Below are 18862 nucleotides of genomic sequence, written 5' to 3'. Positions count from 1 at the left end.
CAACACAAATGCTGCTTTTATTGAATCGGGTGCAGTAGTTTATTGGCAACTACGCATTTCCATAGATTTCAGACGAACGCATTCAAATAGTTGTCGGCGGTATTGTATTTGACCTTCGGGATAAATTTCCGAAGCTTCCACGCCGAAAGAAGGGTCAAGCTCATAGTTCGAAGTAACTTCCCTAACCAGCATTGCATGGCATATTGCTAAAATGAAATTGGAAGGGAAAAGAGACTCTGCACAGAAAAATAAGATCACAACAAAAGTGTAAAAGCATTGCATTGAATTCACTGGACAATTTAAATATTGATCAAGTAACTTGATTCATTATGGTCACAGAGAGTATATACACTGACCCTGGATGTTCTTAAGAAGTTGGTCTTCTGTCTTGACAAGAAAAATCTTTCTGAGAAATAAATTCTGTAATATGACTTGTAGTTTATATTAAGCAATACAAGAATTATTTATCATTTGACATGACCTTCAACTATGTTCATTAATTATATTATTACATATGTTTTAATCATTATTAGAAACATTAACAACTTCTACAATTAATTTTCTAAGACAATTAATGTAACAACTTCACACTACTCATATTTAAGTTTACACAACAAAATCCTTTTTTTCCTTAAACTTAAAATTTTCTGAGTTCTTTTTTGTCGTTGTGGCCAACTTGTTTCAGACACCAATTTTTTGGTTGGACTTTTCTTTCTCTTTTTCCTTTCCACGACTTCTACCACCAAGACCGCTTATACTTCCTTGGTATCAACTTATGCTTTGAATGTTCTGAGTTTCTCCCTTTATTTGGAGTAGTTTATCAAATAACTTTCACTTCTTTTTTAGCTGCTCATGAGTCTCAAGTGACCCAACAAGCTCTTTAATTGAGAGCATTGACAAACATTGGATTGTTCAATGACATATACTATATTCTCAAAGTTGTCACTTAACGACCTTAAAATTTTCTCCACCACTCAGCAATTGGGAAGTGTTTCATCATTCCTTCCAAGTTGATTCATCATGGTCTCAAAATGAGAGACGGACTTGGTAACTCTTTCAACTTCTTTCATCCTCATGCTTTCAATCTCGTTTTTTAGAGTTAGAAGTCTTGTCTACTTTACATGATTGTCCCCTTTTATAGATTTTCTCCAATATATCTCATGCTTCTTTTGAAAATTTAACATTTAGTATCTTCTCCAAATTGGACTCATCGATAACTCGATACAACAAGTATATATGGTTGGTTTGTCCTTCACTTTGTGATGCTCTCAACACAACAAGTTGAGCAATTGTCTAATCTTCAATGTCTGATGGATTTTGGTGCCATTTTCAACTACTTCCCATACTTTTTGGAAACTGATGAGAGTTTTATAAACAAACTCCAATCATCAAAATTAGTTTTCTTCGTCAATTGTGACAAGAACGTGTGAAATGTAATAGAAAATGCGTTGGATATGAATAATGTACTATATATATTCTATTGATAAAAAAATATATTCATTCTATTATCGGTTCGATATCTATAAAAGAATATTCATGAGTTTTTTTATACTTACAAGTATCTATGTAAATTATATATATATATATTCAAATATTTGTCGTCTATTATCAAATAAATATTTTTATTCGCAAATATTCATGAATTTTACGTGCATGTACATATTTTTTTTACACACCAGACCTGAATTATGAGTTCTGTTTTAGGCTAAGCCTTCACGGATTTATTTTTGGTATCACTCCAAAAGACCTCTTACTAATGGAGGTATTTTATGTGTATATAAACTCGTGTTTATCTCTTATTTTATTTTATCTCATGTGTGACTCTCTATCCAAGAGAATCCGTTTAGAAAATATTAGATGAGAAAGAAAATATTATAATAAAATATATGTGATGTATTGGATTGAGGATGCGGTTTTTTTTATTGTCCTCTTCATTTATTCATTATATTATTATTGTTTGACATTATTTTAGTAATGATAATTGAGTTGCTTACATAAGGAGAGGTTTTATTTTTTCTCGTTCAAACTTCACTTTGATTTGGTCGAGGTAAAAAATAACCTCAATTATTCCCTTTCGAAAAAGTAAGAATAAATTGCTAATAAAGTTAGAGCTTTCTCTTTTCAATTAGAATAAATTTTAAAACAACTCTGATAAATTTTATTTGGAAAATTTGTTAAAAATTTCATTTATAATTTACTTAGTCAAAAGGAACTCTTTTTATATACTTAATAGTTTTGTTTGGAACATCTGCTGACTATGTTTTTAATGGTTACAAGGAAACTGCCAAAAATTGTTACGACTAATGCAAAACTTTTAACCTGTCGTTCTTTGATGGTTTAAAAAATTGTTGGCTCTATATTTTTTAGTTTAATCTATGTGTATTAGTATAAGTTTTTTTACTCTGTTAATTAATCAGAAATAATCTTTAAAATGAATTACAACTTAACAAATATTCATCATGATATTCTTCTATTAGATAATGGGGTATATTTGTTTAAAATAGTCAACAAATAAATTATTTTCTTTAGTTATATCATCTTCAAACCGCAAAGTTGGTAATTCATAACAGCCAACAATTCAATTGTATATATATTTTTTCTTTATTTCTAATAATAAAATAACTAATTATTTGAATATAAAAATAATAATTATATAATTAATTAAGTATTTGAGATACAGGTAGTTTGTGAGTTACGGGACAACTATGAATTGCTTAATTAATGATTTTTTTTAATGTTAGAATAAATTATAAATATTAGAATGTATGTAAAGGAATTTAATGACTGCATGATTATAAAAAGAAAAGTGACTTTATATGTAGTTATTCCATTGGTATGTGGAGAAGGGAACTGTTTAACTGGGGAAGGTAGAAAGTAGAAGATGAAGATGAATGAATAGATGGGTTAATTAATTCTGCATATTAAATTTTAATGAATACTTAGATGCATGGCTGGTGATTATTTAATAGAAAGTGGCGCATGAAGAAATTACCAGCAAAAGTATTATTTTTGGGTGGTCAACTGCTCATATATATAATATATCATTTGGAATAGAAGCATTTATACTCTGTTACTATTATAAACCCGCTAAATTTGACATCATGGGAGGTTACAATAGCTTGCACAAACTTCTAACCTCTAAATTTATTTTTATTATTATTTACGTTGAGGCCAGGTGTAACATCCCAAAATATAGTAATTACCATAGATTAGAATTAATTACAATTAACATAGTAATTACCATAGATTAGAATTAATTATAATTAACAGTTAAAATATGCAGTCTTAATTTAAACACAAAAAAATTCCAAAACCGAACGTTCTACGAAACAGAGGTAAAATACCATACAGCAGTATTTCAAAATTTAAAGACGAACGGTTTTACAAACTTTAACCGAACGTCCAAAAGCTAACAGCAAGGATAAAAACTACAATTTAACGAGCGCTCTAGGGCTCGGCTTTAACCTCTACTTCAACCAGATTGGCGTCCTCCAAATTTTCTTCTTCCAGCGCTTCTTCAAGCAACGCCTCTCCGTCTGCTCACATCCACGCGGATGATCATTGCATAGACAAGACGAACGTTCATAAACGAACGACAACACAAGGAAAACAACAAAGGGTAAGCTTATTGAATTTAATTCACAAGTAATTCATACGCATAACATTTCAACATTCATAAAGATATCACAACACATATAATCAGTTCAAACTCTCGTAAGACAGACCGTCCGGACTGTATGAATCCATGTACCTACAGGCGTTCGTGCACCCGGGTGATGTGATAACTGTACACATTCAACAGCTGCCACCCGAGGTTAGCCCTATCAGTCCAAAGTACTCAGTAGGACTAGGACCTCCTGCCATCCCCACACATGACCTACTCCCCTCTAATTGAGGACGAGCACTCACGGAATATCAGGATGAACTGCCATCAGTAAATTTACCATGGTCATACTACACAACTTCTCATATTCAAATCATAGAGACGTCCCTCCTTGGAACGCTCGTTAAAATTCCATAATCATAGTTTCATCTCATACATGATTCGCACATTTTATAATTCCCTTTAAATCACATTTTCATTCTTAGTTCCACTTTCATAAAAAGACGAGCGTTCAACCCCCTTCATAATGAGGACGAACGTTAATATGATACCGAGAGACACTCGTTTCTGATAGAAGGAAAACGAACGTCTTCCAAGGACGTACGTTGTGACCACTTGAATCAATTATATGGACTGACTCTAGAGTGATTCAACTGATACTTAAAATAATTTAAATTCAAGGACTTTAGATTGAATTCAAATGAATAAAGACATCATAAGACTTTTAGATATTGAAACAGATACGAATTTATAAAAGGTATTAACCGTCAGTCAATGACCGAGCGCGGTAGCGGATATAAATTTACTGTTTGGACGAACGCTATTTAATTTTATGGACGAACGCTATTTGTTAATTACGGAAAGAACGAACGGTCGGTATAGAACCAAGCGCTACTTATCATTTACACTTTTAGGACGAGCGTTCGGTATAAGACCGAGCGCTACTTAGGACGTACGCTCTGGGTCGAGACCCATCGCTGAGGCAAAGTATTAATAGAAAGGGAAATTGTATAAGATATTCATAGTGAAGGGAAGTATTTAAGAATGACTAAGTATATAAGATGGTATTTATCTAAGCTTCTCACTTTCTCGCTTAATACTCAGAGTATCTCCGTTTGGCCGAACGCTCAAACGTAAGACTAATAGAAGAGGGCGTTCGTCCTAACACAGTATTCTTTCCAAATGAAAGAATTCTGTTTTCAAGTAAAGTACAAAATACCGAACGGTCAAAGACCGTTCGATAACGAACGTTCATTTTCATAGTATTTCATATTTTCAGTCTCAATTACAGTAACTCATTTTTCAGTATAAACTTTCATACATTTAACTACTCATATCATAGCACATCTCCAAATTTTCATATATCATCACATCATCCAGATCATACATCAAAATCCAAAAACACACATTTCATACTTTATAATTTCATACAATTCATACGACACAACACATACACATGAATTAAACTTAATAAGCTTCCCTTACCTGGTTCAGCAGTGAACGCCCTAAGCGAATGCTTTTTAACTTGCCCAAATACAGTTTCCTACCCTCAACGTGCTTCTCAAGTGTTTCACTAAATCTAACCACAAGAAACGTAGAAGAACTTAGCTTATACTCTAACATGCAGTTGTACCAGGGTTCGCATGCAACTCAGAAAAGGGTATTTAGAGTTTGAAAACTTACCGGTCACAGAACTCTAAAGCGTTCGGTTCCAGTGAAAGCTCACGACGCCGTGAATGGTCCTACGGTTTCTGAAATGGGATCGGAGGATATGATGATGAGTTATCTTAGAGAGAAGATGAAGGAGTTTTAGAGAGAAGGAGGAGAAGAAGAAAAGCCAGAGTTTCGTGAGGGAGAAGGTGAATGCAGGGAATGAGGGGAAGTGTTTTCAGAGAAATCATTTTCCCTTCCCACGCAGGACGAACGTCCATTCTCCTGATGCCACTTGTTCTCCACTATCTATTTTCAAATGTTCCAGTCGTGACACTTGGCAGATGCATGCAGAGTGAGTGTGAGTGCGTTTTGACGTGGCACGGTGCAATTAATGATGATCAGAGCGTGGGGATTTAGGTGCGTTTCTTAATACAAATTCTGGACAGGATTTTAGAGCATTAATGACGTGATTTGACAGGTGGCAGTGGTTTAAATTTTCGAGACCTTACACCAGGCCTTGTTTTATTGAAAAAAAAAGTTACAGTTAAAGAAAATGAAATAAAACTAATTTATGTAATTGTTAGGATTGAAGATGTAAGTTCTTCATCAAAGAAGTTGGTGATTTGATGATAGGGAGCTCATAACCGAAGTTTTCAAATTTTAAATTTAGTACAGTATTGTCTTTCAAGGTGTCTTCTTTGGAAAAAAATGAGTAATGGAAATTTGGTCTTTTTTTAAAATGAAAATGAAATTATTACCAAATAACATAGGATTTATGAGAAATGAAATACGTAATGTTTATCCTTAAAAAGTTATTGAAAGAGAAGGGTGCACACCATTCGCACCAAAGTAAATGTACATAGTTCAACCAACCACGTCGTAACATAAAAGTAAAGTAGTATACGTAAATCAGTTTATTGTTGTCCTTTTAATAATTTATGTATGATTTTATTTTCTAAATTTTCATATAGAATTGGAATTTATTTATATTCTAAATTTTGATATATTTTTATTTTTAAATATTAAAAATAATAAATATAATTATTTTAATTTAAAAATGTTAATTTTATTTTTTTTTATTTGTTAAAGTCTATTTTAGATTGACTTTTAAATTAGAATGTGTACCTATCTCTCTCATTCCGGTGTATGTTCGATTCGTCCATGTATCCCAACTTTCGCTTTGGGGGAGAGGCTAGGCTCTGATACCATCTGTAACGTCCCGGCAACTCCCAGAATTACTCCAAGCTAAGCACGCTTAACTATGGAGTTCTTATGAGTTAGGCTACCGAAAAGCAAATGCATTTGGTGATATGAGTAGCCAAATCAATCCCTTTAAGCTATCCTTCAACTGTATAGTCCCATACCTATACAGTCTCCAGATCCCTCTCATTCCGGTGTATGTTCGATTCGTTCATGTACCCCTTCCACTCGAAGCTGCCAGGAGCCGCTCCTTGTCTGTGCCCCTTGCACCATGCCTCTTGCACCGGCGTCACTCCCCGCCCTCGTCAGTGCCCGGATGTCACACGAAGACTATACTAAAATATATTTAATATGTTAAAAAACATTAATTTAACTAATTTAAAAAATTATATTTATTAATTTTTAAGATTTGAAGACTAAACAATATGTTTAGAATATAGATGAATTTTAATTTTACGTTAAAGTTTAAGAATTTTTAAGTAATTTAATTATATTTTTGAACGAATGAAATTATTTTTAAAGCTATACCTCATATGCTCCATATATATTTGATGATTAGATATATCATATTTTGAGTTTAGGTTTTTAATACATCTTTCTAGATGGTTTTTAATAAAAAAATTTACTTTTTACAAATGAAAAGGTAAATAATTTAATGTTTTAGAATTATAAAATGCATTCAATTGCAGTAGAGTTATTTAAAATAAAATTAGTAGAAATATAATAGAGGATACAATAAGAGGATTTAAAATTATTGCAAGCAATATCACAGTAAAAAACGAATGGTAATGATAGATAGAACATTATATTATGAGAAGTTTAAAACAGAGCCAAGCCAAGCGAACAATAACAGAGTCATAATAGAGGGACTCTTGGGACAACAACATAAGATTAAGTAACTAATTACTTGAAAGACAAAGTACAAATTCTTGAATAATTCACAGAATGTTCTGATTTTATTCCCTGGATTTCAGACAAACGCGTTCAAATAATCATCCACCGTGGTGTAGTTAACCTCAGGATAAAGTTTAGAACCTTCCACTCCGAAAGAAGGCTCTATCTCAAAGTTTGAACAATCTCCCTTTACCCACAATGAGTGGCCTAATGCTAACGTAAAGTTAGAAGGGAAAGGAGACCCTGCATATATAAACAAAATCATTAAGGTTAATTAAATGTAAATGTATTTAATTGCCTTCACATAACATTGATTAAGTTAATTATAACACACTGACCCTGGATGAGCTTAAGAAGTTGTTCTTCTAGGATGTAGACTTTTTCAAGGGTACTCTTAATCTTGTTCTCCCACAAGGACACCAACTGGTTGAAGGTCAAAAAATTTGCAGGGGGTCTGAGGTATAGATTTTTGTTCAAGGTTCTTGGATCCTCCACTGCTTTAATGGTGTAAGTTCCAACGTCTTCCTCAGTCACAAAAACACCTTAAACAAACGTTTCAAACGCACAACTCAGACAATTCTATTGCATATCTGTTATCTTTTACTTGTACGAAAAACTGTAATGGATAATTTAGCTCACCTTCGACGTTTCCATTTCCTAGAATGACAACCTTGTCCCGAGGAGGGGCTGTGATATTTTCTTGTCCCAGTGTAGACACCCAGTAACCAGCAAAGGCATTTGAACAGACATACGTGTAAGGGATTTCTTCAGCTTCAATTGCCCTTCTGATTTTCGCTTTTCCCTCAAGATAGCTAATCACTGGCTCAACTGCATTGTGACGGTCCGGATCAAGCCCGAATTCCGATGGGAGGAACCTCTGATGACAGAACAAACAGAGATCAATATGTCTTATTCAATGTTTTGTGACAAACGACATTATGCATGTACCTTGATGTTTCCAGCTTGTTTAATTGCTGCAATGAGCTTCACTTGATCATCTATCTGCTCTCCACCCACTGCAGATATTACAACATCAACTTCCTTCAATGCCTTAACAAGGCTTTCGTGATCACTTAGATCACCCTGCAAAATCACCCACAGGGACTTTTATCAAAATTTGAAACACTATCCGAATTTTTCACCTATATGAAAAGAAAAGAACATACATAAAGCAGAGTGGCTCCAGAGGTCTTGAAGGTCTCAATAAGTTTAGACTTTTCAGGATTTGAAACAGTGTTCTCTCTGACCAACACAAACGTGGGATGCCCTGCTTCTGTGCTCGCCTTAACTATGAATTTTCCTAGGTATCCTGTTCCTCCAAGAACCAGGATTTTGCTCTTCGCTGCCATTCAACAATAATAACTTTAGCGTATAGTTCAGATCAAAATAGAAGCACTGAGTTTGAGGATATGATGAATTTAGGGATGAATTCGCCTCCTATTTGTATAGGACAGTTTCGGTCAAAATATAAGCCAAGTGAAGTGTGAATAATAATGAAAGATACGAATCTGATGTTTATTTTATTATCTGACTGTGATGTTATGTCTTAAAGTAGCTCGCATTTATTAAAATAAACTAAAATCTTGAACCACTTATACTTTTATTGGCCAAATTTTCCACTGAGTAGTAACGTGTTTAGAATCAAAATTAACTATCTAGTTTTTCGTAGTGGACTCCAAATTAACTATCTCAATTCATTCAATGAATATAACATAATGTATCTTTTATGTGTACGAAAATTATACAAGTGTTGGAGTGGCTGATGGAGGTTTGATTTTGTTGCCTTCGATTTTTTTTTTAACATAATTTGTCGTCCTTATAAATTTTTTAAAATAATAACATGTCTCCCAGAAAAAGAAAATTCATAATATTTTTAGTTTTTAAATTTAAATACAAAACTTTATTTTCTTCAAAATTTTAAATATCTTTTAAGCCTTCCTCAATAATAGTTATAAACGTTACGCAATAGATATGAACATAGTATTAGTTATAAATCTAATTAAATTTACTCGATTCACCTGTTAAAACGTATATATATCTACGTCAAAAAATGTTAGTAACAACTAAAAATATATTTAAATTTTGAAAGGATTTTTTTAAAAAGTATTTAATATATTTAAAACTTAATAAAAGTGAAATCACATTTTACTCCATTTTATATTATTGTTTAATAATTGTAGTTAGGTGGCTTGGAACAATATTTTATTCTACTAGTTTAAGTTTATTTAATTTATTCTTCCCATATGACAACAAGTAGGATAAAACACATTCATTTCTAAACCGTTAAAAAAATTAATTTGTTACTCGATTCATTGTTTGTCTATTCATTTAAAAAATATCCATACATGTTTAAAAAAGATGTTTTGTAAATTTTTAATGTAAAATCTAAATAAAATTATATAGAAATATTAACTATAATATAAATTAAATTTTAATTTTAATTAAATTTAATGTAATAAAATATAAATTCAATATTAATTTTAATTAAATTTAATTTAATAAAATATAAATTTAATTTTTATTTTTTCCATGTATCAAATACTTGAGAATACGAATAGTATCATACTCGAATTTGACTCGTTTATAAAAGAGTATTAAAATATTTGCTACTTATAAGTAATAAATATTACAAATATTAAGTATACGCCATGAATATTATTCGTAAATACCTACAAACACGAATATTTTTGTCATTCTAAAAAATAAGTATTTTCCTTTACATAAAAAAATCTTATATTCCCTAACTTAAAATAACAAATAAGGATATTTCCTAAAAAAAAGTAATTAATTTTGTAGTGTATATGACTGAATAGACTTATCAATCCTGCTAATCACGATCTACAACTTAGGTATATTGGAGGTCGGTTATCGAGAACTTGGTATTGAATGTCGAATACCAATGTCTATTAACACATGCTAAGGACACTCCACTATCACGTGATTTAGAAGAAGAAGAAAACAAGACTTGCTTCATATGTAAGTTGGTCATTGGGTCTTAGGACCTATGGACCCATCGTCATTCAAGTGGGGTCCATGGTCAACAAAGTAATCTTATAAATAGTATATCAATGATTATTTGACTTTTACTTTTTGCATTTAATCCACATTTGACCTAAACTCTGCTATCAAGTGTTGACTTAAGTTTTGAATAATCTTTTGCAAGCATAAATGTTAGAAGAAGGTTCTCCCTGTACCTCACTTATTTCAACTTGCACCTCTCAATTGATAGTTAAATCTTTCATTTAATAAAATCTAAAAAAATTAATGATGGTTTAATGATTCACATGTTGAAACATATATATATATATATATCTACGTCAAAAATGTTAGTAACAACTAAAATTATATTTAAATTTTGAAAGGATTTTTTTAAAAAGTATTTAATATATTTAAAAGTTAATAAAAATGAAATCACATTTTACTCCATTTTATTATTGCTTAATAATTGTAGTTAGGTGGCTTGGAGCAATATTTTATTCTACTAGTTGAAGTTTGACTTTAATTTATTCTTCCCAGACAACAAGTCCGATAAAACACAATCTATCCATTATCTAAACCGTAAGAAAATTAATTTGTTATTGTTGTTTATATATTTATTTAAAAAATATTTAAAACTATATATAAATATTTTAAAAAATGTTTTATGCATTTTTAAAATAAAATATAAATAAAATTACAATAAAAATATAAACTATAATAAAAAATAAATATTAATTTTAATTAAATTTAACATAATAAAATATAAATTAAATATTAATTTTAATTAAATTTAATTTAATAAAACATAAATTAAAATTTAATTTTAATTTTTTTCAGGTAACAAATATTCGTAATTACGAATAGTAATAGTACGATACTTGAATCCGACTCGTTTATGAAAAGGTATTAAAATATCCACTACTTATAAGTAATAAATACTACAAATACTAAGTATATGTCATGAATTTTATTTATAGATACCTACAAACAACGATGTTTTTTTCATTCCAGGTTTAAAAAAAAAATAAGTATTTCGCTTTACATAAAAAATCTTATATTCCACCATTACTCAAAATAAAAAATAAGGATATTTCCTAAAGAAAAATTAATTAATTTTGTACTGTATATGGCTACTAAAGACCTACCGATCATGCTAATCACGATCTACAACTTAGATATATTGGAGGTCGGTTATCGAAAACTTGGTATTGGGTAGTCTGTAATCAACGTAAGAACCCTAAGATACTTTAAGAAAGACCAGAGCGAATGTGGAATACCGATATCTATTAACACATGCTAGGATACTCCATTATCACATGACTTAGAAAAAAAAAAAACAAAAATTGTTCCACAAATATATTGGTCATTGGGTCATAGGACCTATAAACCCATAAACTCTTACCCATTCCAGTGGGGTCCATGTTGAATAAGGTAATCTTATAAATAGTACATTAATGATAATTTGACTTTTACTTTTTGTATTTAATCAAAATTTGACCCCTAAACTTTCCGGTCAAGTGATGACTTGAGCTTTGAATAATCTTTTGCAAATATTCTCTTTCAATCAGGAACACAAAATGTTAGGAAAACGAATATCAAGTAATGTGAAAAAGTCGTGAAGAAAAAACATCTTTACCGAATACATTCAGTAAGAACAATTATAAAAAATGTGATGCTACTTTTTATGAAAAGATAAGGTTAAAATTGAAATTATTTTTAAAAAAAGAAATTATGAATGTTAGACTAAATTACTATTATTTTTTATATATATATATATATACAGTACTTTTGTGATAAGTTTTGTTTCATTCTCTTATTTTATTTTTCTTACCCTTCCTTTTCTAAGCTTAATATTCTCTTGGACTAAAAGAAAACATAAGAAATTAAGGGTTTAAACATTTCAGTATGGAAACTATAATTATGATTAAAATAAACGTAATGGTGGTAATGGAATTCAACTGAAAATTTCTAGGCCTTAACGTCAGCCTTTTTTTTTTAATAATAGCGACAATGAAATTCAAACAAAAGGTTTTATGTAAACTAAAGTTAGTCGTTGTAATGGTTTGTTATGCTTCGCCGCCTGATAATAATGTATAATTAAAAATTGAATAATAATATTATTAATTTTATGTTTGTTAACGTGGACATTTGGTAAAATAAGAAAGAAAAAGCACACTATTCCCTCTCAAAACTAGTACCAAAAACGATAACAGTATATTCAACATATTCTTCAATTAAAAATTATCTATGCGATAACAGCACCTACCAATTTTTAAATCATTACAAAAAAATTTAAGATGAATTGAATGTTTTATATTAGATAAAAATGAGTAAGATGATAAAAAAAAATTAATAATATAGAATTTTAGATTGAAAATAGTATTTTGATCTTTTTACACAGACTTCTTAACAACTTATTAGTATCAAATTTTTAAACATTTTCATTATATATTCATATTTTATTTCAATGTGGAAAAATTCCCGCTTGAATTAAGATGATCAATATATGAGTAAATGACTTATAAAATATATATTTTTCTAGTTTTGAACAGTCTAATTCAGCTTATTTTAGACAAAAAAAAATGTTTTTTAATTTTATGGAAGTATTTTTGTAAAAGAAAAGAAAATATTCTCAAACATATCGCAACATGGTATTTTAAAACTTATAAACCATATTGATTTCAAAAGGAATGAGTTTATTGAAAAACTTGTATTGGTAGAACACATATTAACAATAAATTATTTGACACATTTTTTTACCATTGAGTAAATTTATATATAATTCATTAAATATAAAGCGAAATTTGTCTCTCTCTTTTTAGTTAAAGATTGTATAAAAAATTGTGTTTTTACCTTTTATGCTAATGATGCCTAAGCCTAGGTAAGAGAAGAGTTATGCATGTATTATTTTGAACTATTTTCTTTTAATATTTAGAAATCATAGTTTTTTCTTAAATTTTACGTCTTATAATATTTTCTTTAACTTTTAGTAACAGATTAAAATCTCGAAACTAGTCAAATATTTATTAAACTATATTGGAGATTATCTTGGTAATGCTCTTCATTTAATTTAAACAATATCGTCATTAACTTTTTCTAAATTGTAACTATAATACACCCGTTTCCTCCACTATTTTGTAATATTAAACTATCAGTTGGACTATTGTTATTTAAACTCTCAAATTTATTAAAATATCTCTTTTTTTATATACACGAATTTTTAAAATATTTTTCGTAAAGCATTTTTTGAAATAGATTTCAATAGAAGAGAGATATACACCAAATGAATCTTAAACCGCCTCAATAATATATTATAATTCTACTTTCAACTCAAAAATTATAAAAAATATATTCGTGAGTTTTTTTATTTATATATTATTCATTTTATTTAAAAAATATTATTTTTATATAATGTTTGAAAGTAACAGAAGAAAATGGAGAAGCCGTGGTTTTATGAAGCTAAAGTAAATAGAAGCATTTTGTATAATAATTAGCTGGGTTACTATTAAAAAATGTAATTTGTACGACAAGTAATTCAATTGCATTATTAATTACAAATTCTAGCGTAATTACTTCATTTTCAATGAAAAGGTTACTTTTATCATACTTAATTAAGCTGCTTTTAAAAAGATAAAGCGTGTCATAACTAATTTAATTTCATTTAAAAAAGATTATTGATACGATCATTAATCTGATTGCTTTTAAAAAATAAATTATACACATAATGAATTATACGATATGAATAAATTTATATTTTATTAATATTTTCATAAAAGAAAAAACTAAAATAACGAAAATGCCTTCCCATTTGATATTGTGATTAAACACAAAATAAAAACACATTGACAGTGAATATTGTTTTGATACACGCCCTTGAAACTAAATGAAAAAAATGATTTTTTTCATACATGATGAAAACATGTTTCTACCGTTTATTGAATAATGGAAATGTATTTGTCAAGAGATTTTTTTTACAAAAAAAACTTACATGTAATGATGTAGGTGAACTTAGGAAAAACAAGGGTGGAAATAGCTTAGGAGTGGCCAGCCTTATCCATTTAACTGGGTCTACACATGATTCAGCGTGGGAGCTTCTTCCTACACCACATTGTTTTCTTCTTGCACCTCCAAATTTTTCCTTCATTTCATTTTCCCCCTCCAAACTAGAAGAGGAGTGTTCTTGCAGATTTTTTGAAACTCGGTTGTAACTATGTCTATTGGATTATATAAATTGTATTCTGTAATTCAATTTTTTCCTAATATTGTCTCATTTATATGATACTCTTAACAAGAGTTCACTGTCCACGTTAGCGCACGTTGGAGAAGAAAACAAAGCCTCAGGAATTGGCATTGGATCTGAATTCTGATAATCCTGTTGTGTTTGTGTTGTTTTGTACGATGATGATGGTCACCCAAGCTGAGCTCATGTTGAGACCCTCCACTCTGGGTCGACACTTCTTCTGCAAATCGAACTCATTCTCACGCTCTAGCGCTTGTCTTTCCTTACAACGCGCCGTTTCCACCACGGCAATCTCCTCCTCTCTCACGCGCCGCCCCATTCCTCCAGATTCCAATCCCCGTAACTTCTTCTTCTCCTCTCTCACCTCTTTCCAATCCCTAAACTCTTCCTCCCACCTCCCTAATGCTCCCAACAACCCCTTCCTCTCTCAACCACAAGGTGGTGGTGCCTTCGTCTGGAATCCCGCTTCCCACACTCCAAGCGCCACACTTTACGGAGCCAAAGACCGCGTGGCCACGGTGGTCCTGCTGGGGTGGCTCGGAGCGAGGACCAAGCACCTCAAGAGGTACGTGGAGTGGTACAATTCGCGTGGCTTCAACGCGGTTACCTTCGTCGTCGATGTCGAGGAGCTATTTCGAATTGACCTCGGCCACGTCCTCGAGACCCGAATCTCTCATCTTGCCGACCACCTCGTTTCTTGGTTGTCTCTTGAGGAACAAGATGGAAGGGAACGAAGCTTGGTTTTTCACACTTTCAGCAACACGGGTTGGTTTGTGTATGTGCACTTGTTGTTAATCGTTCTGCTATTTCCAAACGACCCCTCCTAGTGACCAGTCCTTGTTTCACATTTGTGTATGTAACTTTCTTTTTCTTTGCAGTTATGGCTACATTCTGGCTCGAATTCTGGGTAGTGATGATCTCATGGAGAAGATTAAGGGTTGCATTGTTGATTCGGGAGGAGGAGAACCTTTCAATCCACAGGTTTTTAAACACGAACATTCTAATTTATTATTGTTTACTAGGAGTATCCCGTTGCTTAAGCCTTGAAATAGGGGATCCACCATTTGTTTAAAAAAATTGGCATTTCTAAACTCTGCTGTTACTGCAGTGCTATGGTTTGGAGTATATTTGTGAACTTTGGCTGGCGAAACTGTGTTTTACTTTGCTTTGTTTTCTCTTGATTTTGTTACCTCCCCTTACTCTCTGGTCTACCCTGCACCTTTTTGATTGAAAAGAAAACTGTGACATCGTGTGCCGTGTTTAAAATAATGCAGGGATTAGCAGTTTAGAATCTGTTATTCAAGGCTTACATTTCTTACTTTTGAGTTGATAGAATAGAATGGAGTGGATTGGAATCAAATGATATTTTGATGGTAATAATCATTAAATTTTACAGTTTACAGGAAATAATCATTAATGCTCAATTACATGTCATGTAAAGATTAATGGGTAACATGTAATCCTGCAATCCTTTTGTTAAATATTCCTCTAAATATCCAAACATAGCCTCTTTAATCCTTTTCGTAAACTACCATGATTTGCTGTTCATTCCTCTAGGCTGGTAATTCCTCGGATTATGAATTCTCAAATTGTTTTACCTCCATGTTTTCTCTGTAAACATGACTGTAGGTCTGGGCTGCTGGCTTTTCTGCTGCTATACTCAAGAAGCGCAGCTCTTTAGGACCTGTAGTCGATGTAGAAGGCAAGCAGAAATCAGAGACTGAAGCTAGCTTGTCAAATATTCAGCAAAACCAACCTTCCAAGATGGAAACAGTGGTCTTGACACTATTAGAGAAGTTATTCTCATTTGTTTTGCAGTTGCCAGATGTGAATCAGTAATTTTCTTCCCTGCAATTCTATACGGATCATACCATTATCTAAGTTTGTTAATAGGCCCTCACATATTTAATATACTTGAAAATGCTTGGTGGTAACTGATAAGGGCATTTTTTTATCTCTTGAAAACAGGAGATTAACAAGGATTGTGAATGTGCTCAAGAAACACCAGCCTTGCCCTCAGCTTTACCTGTATAGTACAGCTGACAAAGTAGTTCCATTTGAATCAGTAGAAGCGTTAATTGAAGAGCAGAGAAAAATGGCAAAGAGGGTTAGCTCCTTTAACTTTGGATTATCTCCCCACGTAGATCATTATAGGACATTTCCAGACCTGTACTTATCACAGGTTACTGAATTTTTGAAACAATGTTTTACTACGACCACACACACAACTTATAAGACTTAAGTTGCCATTCAAAGTGTAAATTTTTTGCGTAGCATTAGTCCGTACTGGAATTTGGTTCCTTTAGTTTTTTCAAACGGAATGTTGCTCATTACCACAAGGACAATGAGAGAAATTAGAAGTGGCCACACATTACATAAGGATATTCACATAATTCATTGACCTGCAAACAGTGCCAGCCAATTACACATTAGAGTAATTCTTTTGAGGATTGTTGACAAAGCTCGAGTGCTAACAAAAATTGAACATGGTCTACTGATGAGATGAGTGTCACGTGAAGATTTATTAGGATTTATTAGTTTTGAATAAATCTGGTTTACAGAGAACCTGTCTTTTTCTGTTTCCACTATTTTCGGACTGTTAGTATACAACGTGGACTTACCACGAAATGTGCTAACTGCACTTACATTCTGTTATTGTATTTGGGCTTATATAAGCCTTGATCAATTCATTAATAATATCACAGTGAGTTGCTTCCCTCCAGTGTGTGAGCATTTTTATTGCACTTTACAATTGGTACAGAGCTCCAAAAGGGGCTGATACAGGGTGTCATTGTGAGGAGTGGAAATATTGGTGACAGTGTGAGGAGTGGAAATACTGAGTATAAGAGAGGGATCACTGCAACCAGACTGAAAACACTGTGAGTGTGAGAGTGCAGACAGTGAACCAAAACATTGTGAGTGTGAGAATGCAGACAGTGAACAAAAGCTTGTTCGCAATGTCGTCTGAAAAATTTGTTCAGCCAGCCATTCCAAAGTTTGATGGCAATTATGATTTTTGGTCCATGACAATGGAGAATTTCCTAAGAAGTAAGGAAATGTGGCGTCTTATAGAAGAAGGTATTCCAACCTCTGCACCTGGAACTATACTGACAGAGGCTCAGGGGAGGCTATTGAAGAGGCCAAGCTCAAGGACTTGAAAGTTAAGAATTTCTTGTTCCAAGCCATAGACAGAGAAATTCTTGAAACTATTCTGAACAAAGCAAGTTCGAAGGAAATATGGAGCTCTATGCAGAAAAAATATCAAGGGTCCACAAGGGTAAAAAGAGCACAACTTCAAGCACTAAGAAGAGAGTTTGAATTGCACACTATGAAAGAAGGAGAATCAGTTGATGGCTACATAGGCAGACTTCTCCATGTAGTCACCAAAATGAAATCAAATGGTGAGGTAATGGAAGAAAGCACTGTTGTCAGCAAAATACTTAGATCCTTGACATCGAAATTCAACTATGTTGTATGTTCGATAGAAGAGTCAAATGATTTGGATGCTTTAACTATAGATGAACTACACGGCAATCTTTTGGTGCATGAACAACGTATGCAGGACTTCCAAATAGAAGAACAAGTTCTGAAGGTAACAAATGGTAGTAGACCTTCTAGGGGCAGGGGTGGTAGAGGTGTATTTAGAGGAGGCCGCAACAAAGTAGCAGGACGTGGAAGAGGTAGACAATCATTGAATAAATCACTCATTGAGTGCTTTAAATGTCACAAAATGGGTCACTTCCAATATGAGTGTCCAGATTGGGAAAAACAGGTTCAGTATGCAAAACTTGATGAAGAAGATGAACTTTTATTAGTTGCATATGAAGAACTTCATCACACCACACATGAGGACCTATGGTTTCTAGATTCCGGCTGCAACAACCATATGACGAGAAGCAAGGAATGTTTTATGCAAAACTGTGAAGCTTGGAAATAATACAACAATGACAGTGGTTGGAAAAGGAAGCATCCGGGTACAAATAAATGGTTTTACTCAGGTAATATCAGATGTTTATTTTGTCCCTGAGTTAAAGAATAATTTACTTAGTTTGGGCCAACTTCAAGAGAAAGGCCTATCCATCTTAATCCAGCAAGGTAGCTGCAAGATATTCCATCCAGAGAAGGGGCTGATTATGCACTCTAAAATGAAAGGTAATAGAATGTTTTACGTGACAACATTTGCGGCACCTAAAGAATCAATGTGTATGCAAACAAATACCAGTTTCGATCAAGAAACACACTTGTGGCACTGTCGTTTTGGTCATCTTAGCTACAAAGGACTAAACACACTT

The 18862-nt window shown here is 32.1% G+C and overlaps 2 protein-coding genes across 2 annotated transcripts; one reads left to right on the top strand and one right to left on the bottom strand.

The window, feature by feature from the left end:
- Positions 1-7230: 7230 nt before the first annotated feature.
- On the bottom strand, positions 7231-8827 carry LOC108335208 (eugenol synthase 1). The gene is made up of 5 exons (XM_017571170.2): positions 8518-8827; positions 8300-8434; positions 7991-8228; positions 7690-7893; positions 7231-7594 (listed from the first exon to the last, which is right to left on the bottom strand). Exons 1-5 carry the CDS (start codon positions 8698-8700, stop codon positions 7428-7430), a joined length of 927 nt encoding a protein of 308 aa, XP_017426659.1. The 5' UTR covers positions 8701-8827; the 3' UTR covers positions 7231-7427.
- A 5689-nt stretch (positions 8828-14516) lies between these two features.
- LOC108335850 (uncharacterized) lies at positions 14517-16906 on the top strand. The gene is made up of 4 exons (XM_017572031.2): positions 14517-15345; positions 15449-15551; positions 16200-16405; positions 16539-16906. The coding sequence occupies exons 1-4, from the start codon at positions 14729-14731 to the stop codon at positions 16810-16812; spliced, it is 1200 nt and encodes a 399-aa protein (XP_017427520.1). The 5' UTR covers positions 14517-14728; the 3' UTR covers positions 16813-16906.
- The last annotated feature ends 1956 nt before the right edge of the window (positions 16907-18862 follow it).

Source organism: Vigna angularis, chromosome 10 (genome assembly GCF_016808095.1).
Source record: "Vigna angularis cultivar LongXiaoDou No.4 chromosome 10, ASM1680809v1, whole genome shotgun sequence".
NCBI classification, from domain to species: Eukaryota; Viridiplantae; Streptophyta; class Magnoliopsida; order Fabales; family Fabaceae; genus Vigna; species Vigna angularis.
The sequence above is the reverse complement of the archived record's forward strand: the minus strand, read 5'-3'. Positions and strand labels throughout refer to the sequence as shown.

Bases quoted from the DNA above. Each gene is read 5' to 3' on its own strand.
- LOC108335850 (XM_017572031.2), top strand. From the start codon at position 14,729: ATGATGATGGTCACCCAAGCTGAGCTCATGTTGAGACCCTCCACTCTG. The intron at 15,346-15,448 runs GTATGTGCACTT...TTTTCTTTGCAG, and splicing joins AGCAACACGGGTTGGTTTGT to TTATGGCTACATTCTGGCTC. The intron at 15,552-16,199 runs GTTTTTAAACAC...ACATGACTGTAG, and splicing joins GAGAACCTTTCAATCCACAG to GTCTGGGCTGCTGGCTTTTC.
- LOC108335208 (XM_017571170.2), bottom strand. From the start codon at position 8,700: ATGGCAGCGAAGAGCAAAATCCTGGTTCTTGGAGGAACAGGATACCTA. The intron at 8,435-8,517 runs GTATGTTCTTTT...GTGATTTTGCAG, and splicing joins CTGGAGCCACTCTGCTTTAT to GGTGATCTAAGTGATCACGA. The intron at 7,894-7,990 runs GTGAGCTAAATT...CGTTTGTTTAAG, and splicing joins AGGAAATGGAAACGTCGAAG to GTGTTTTTGTGACTGAGGAA.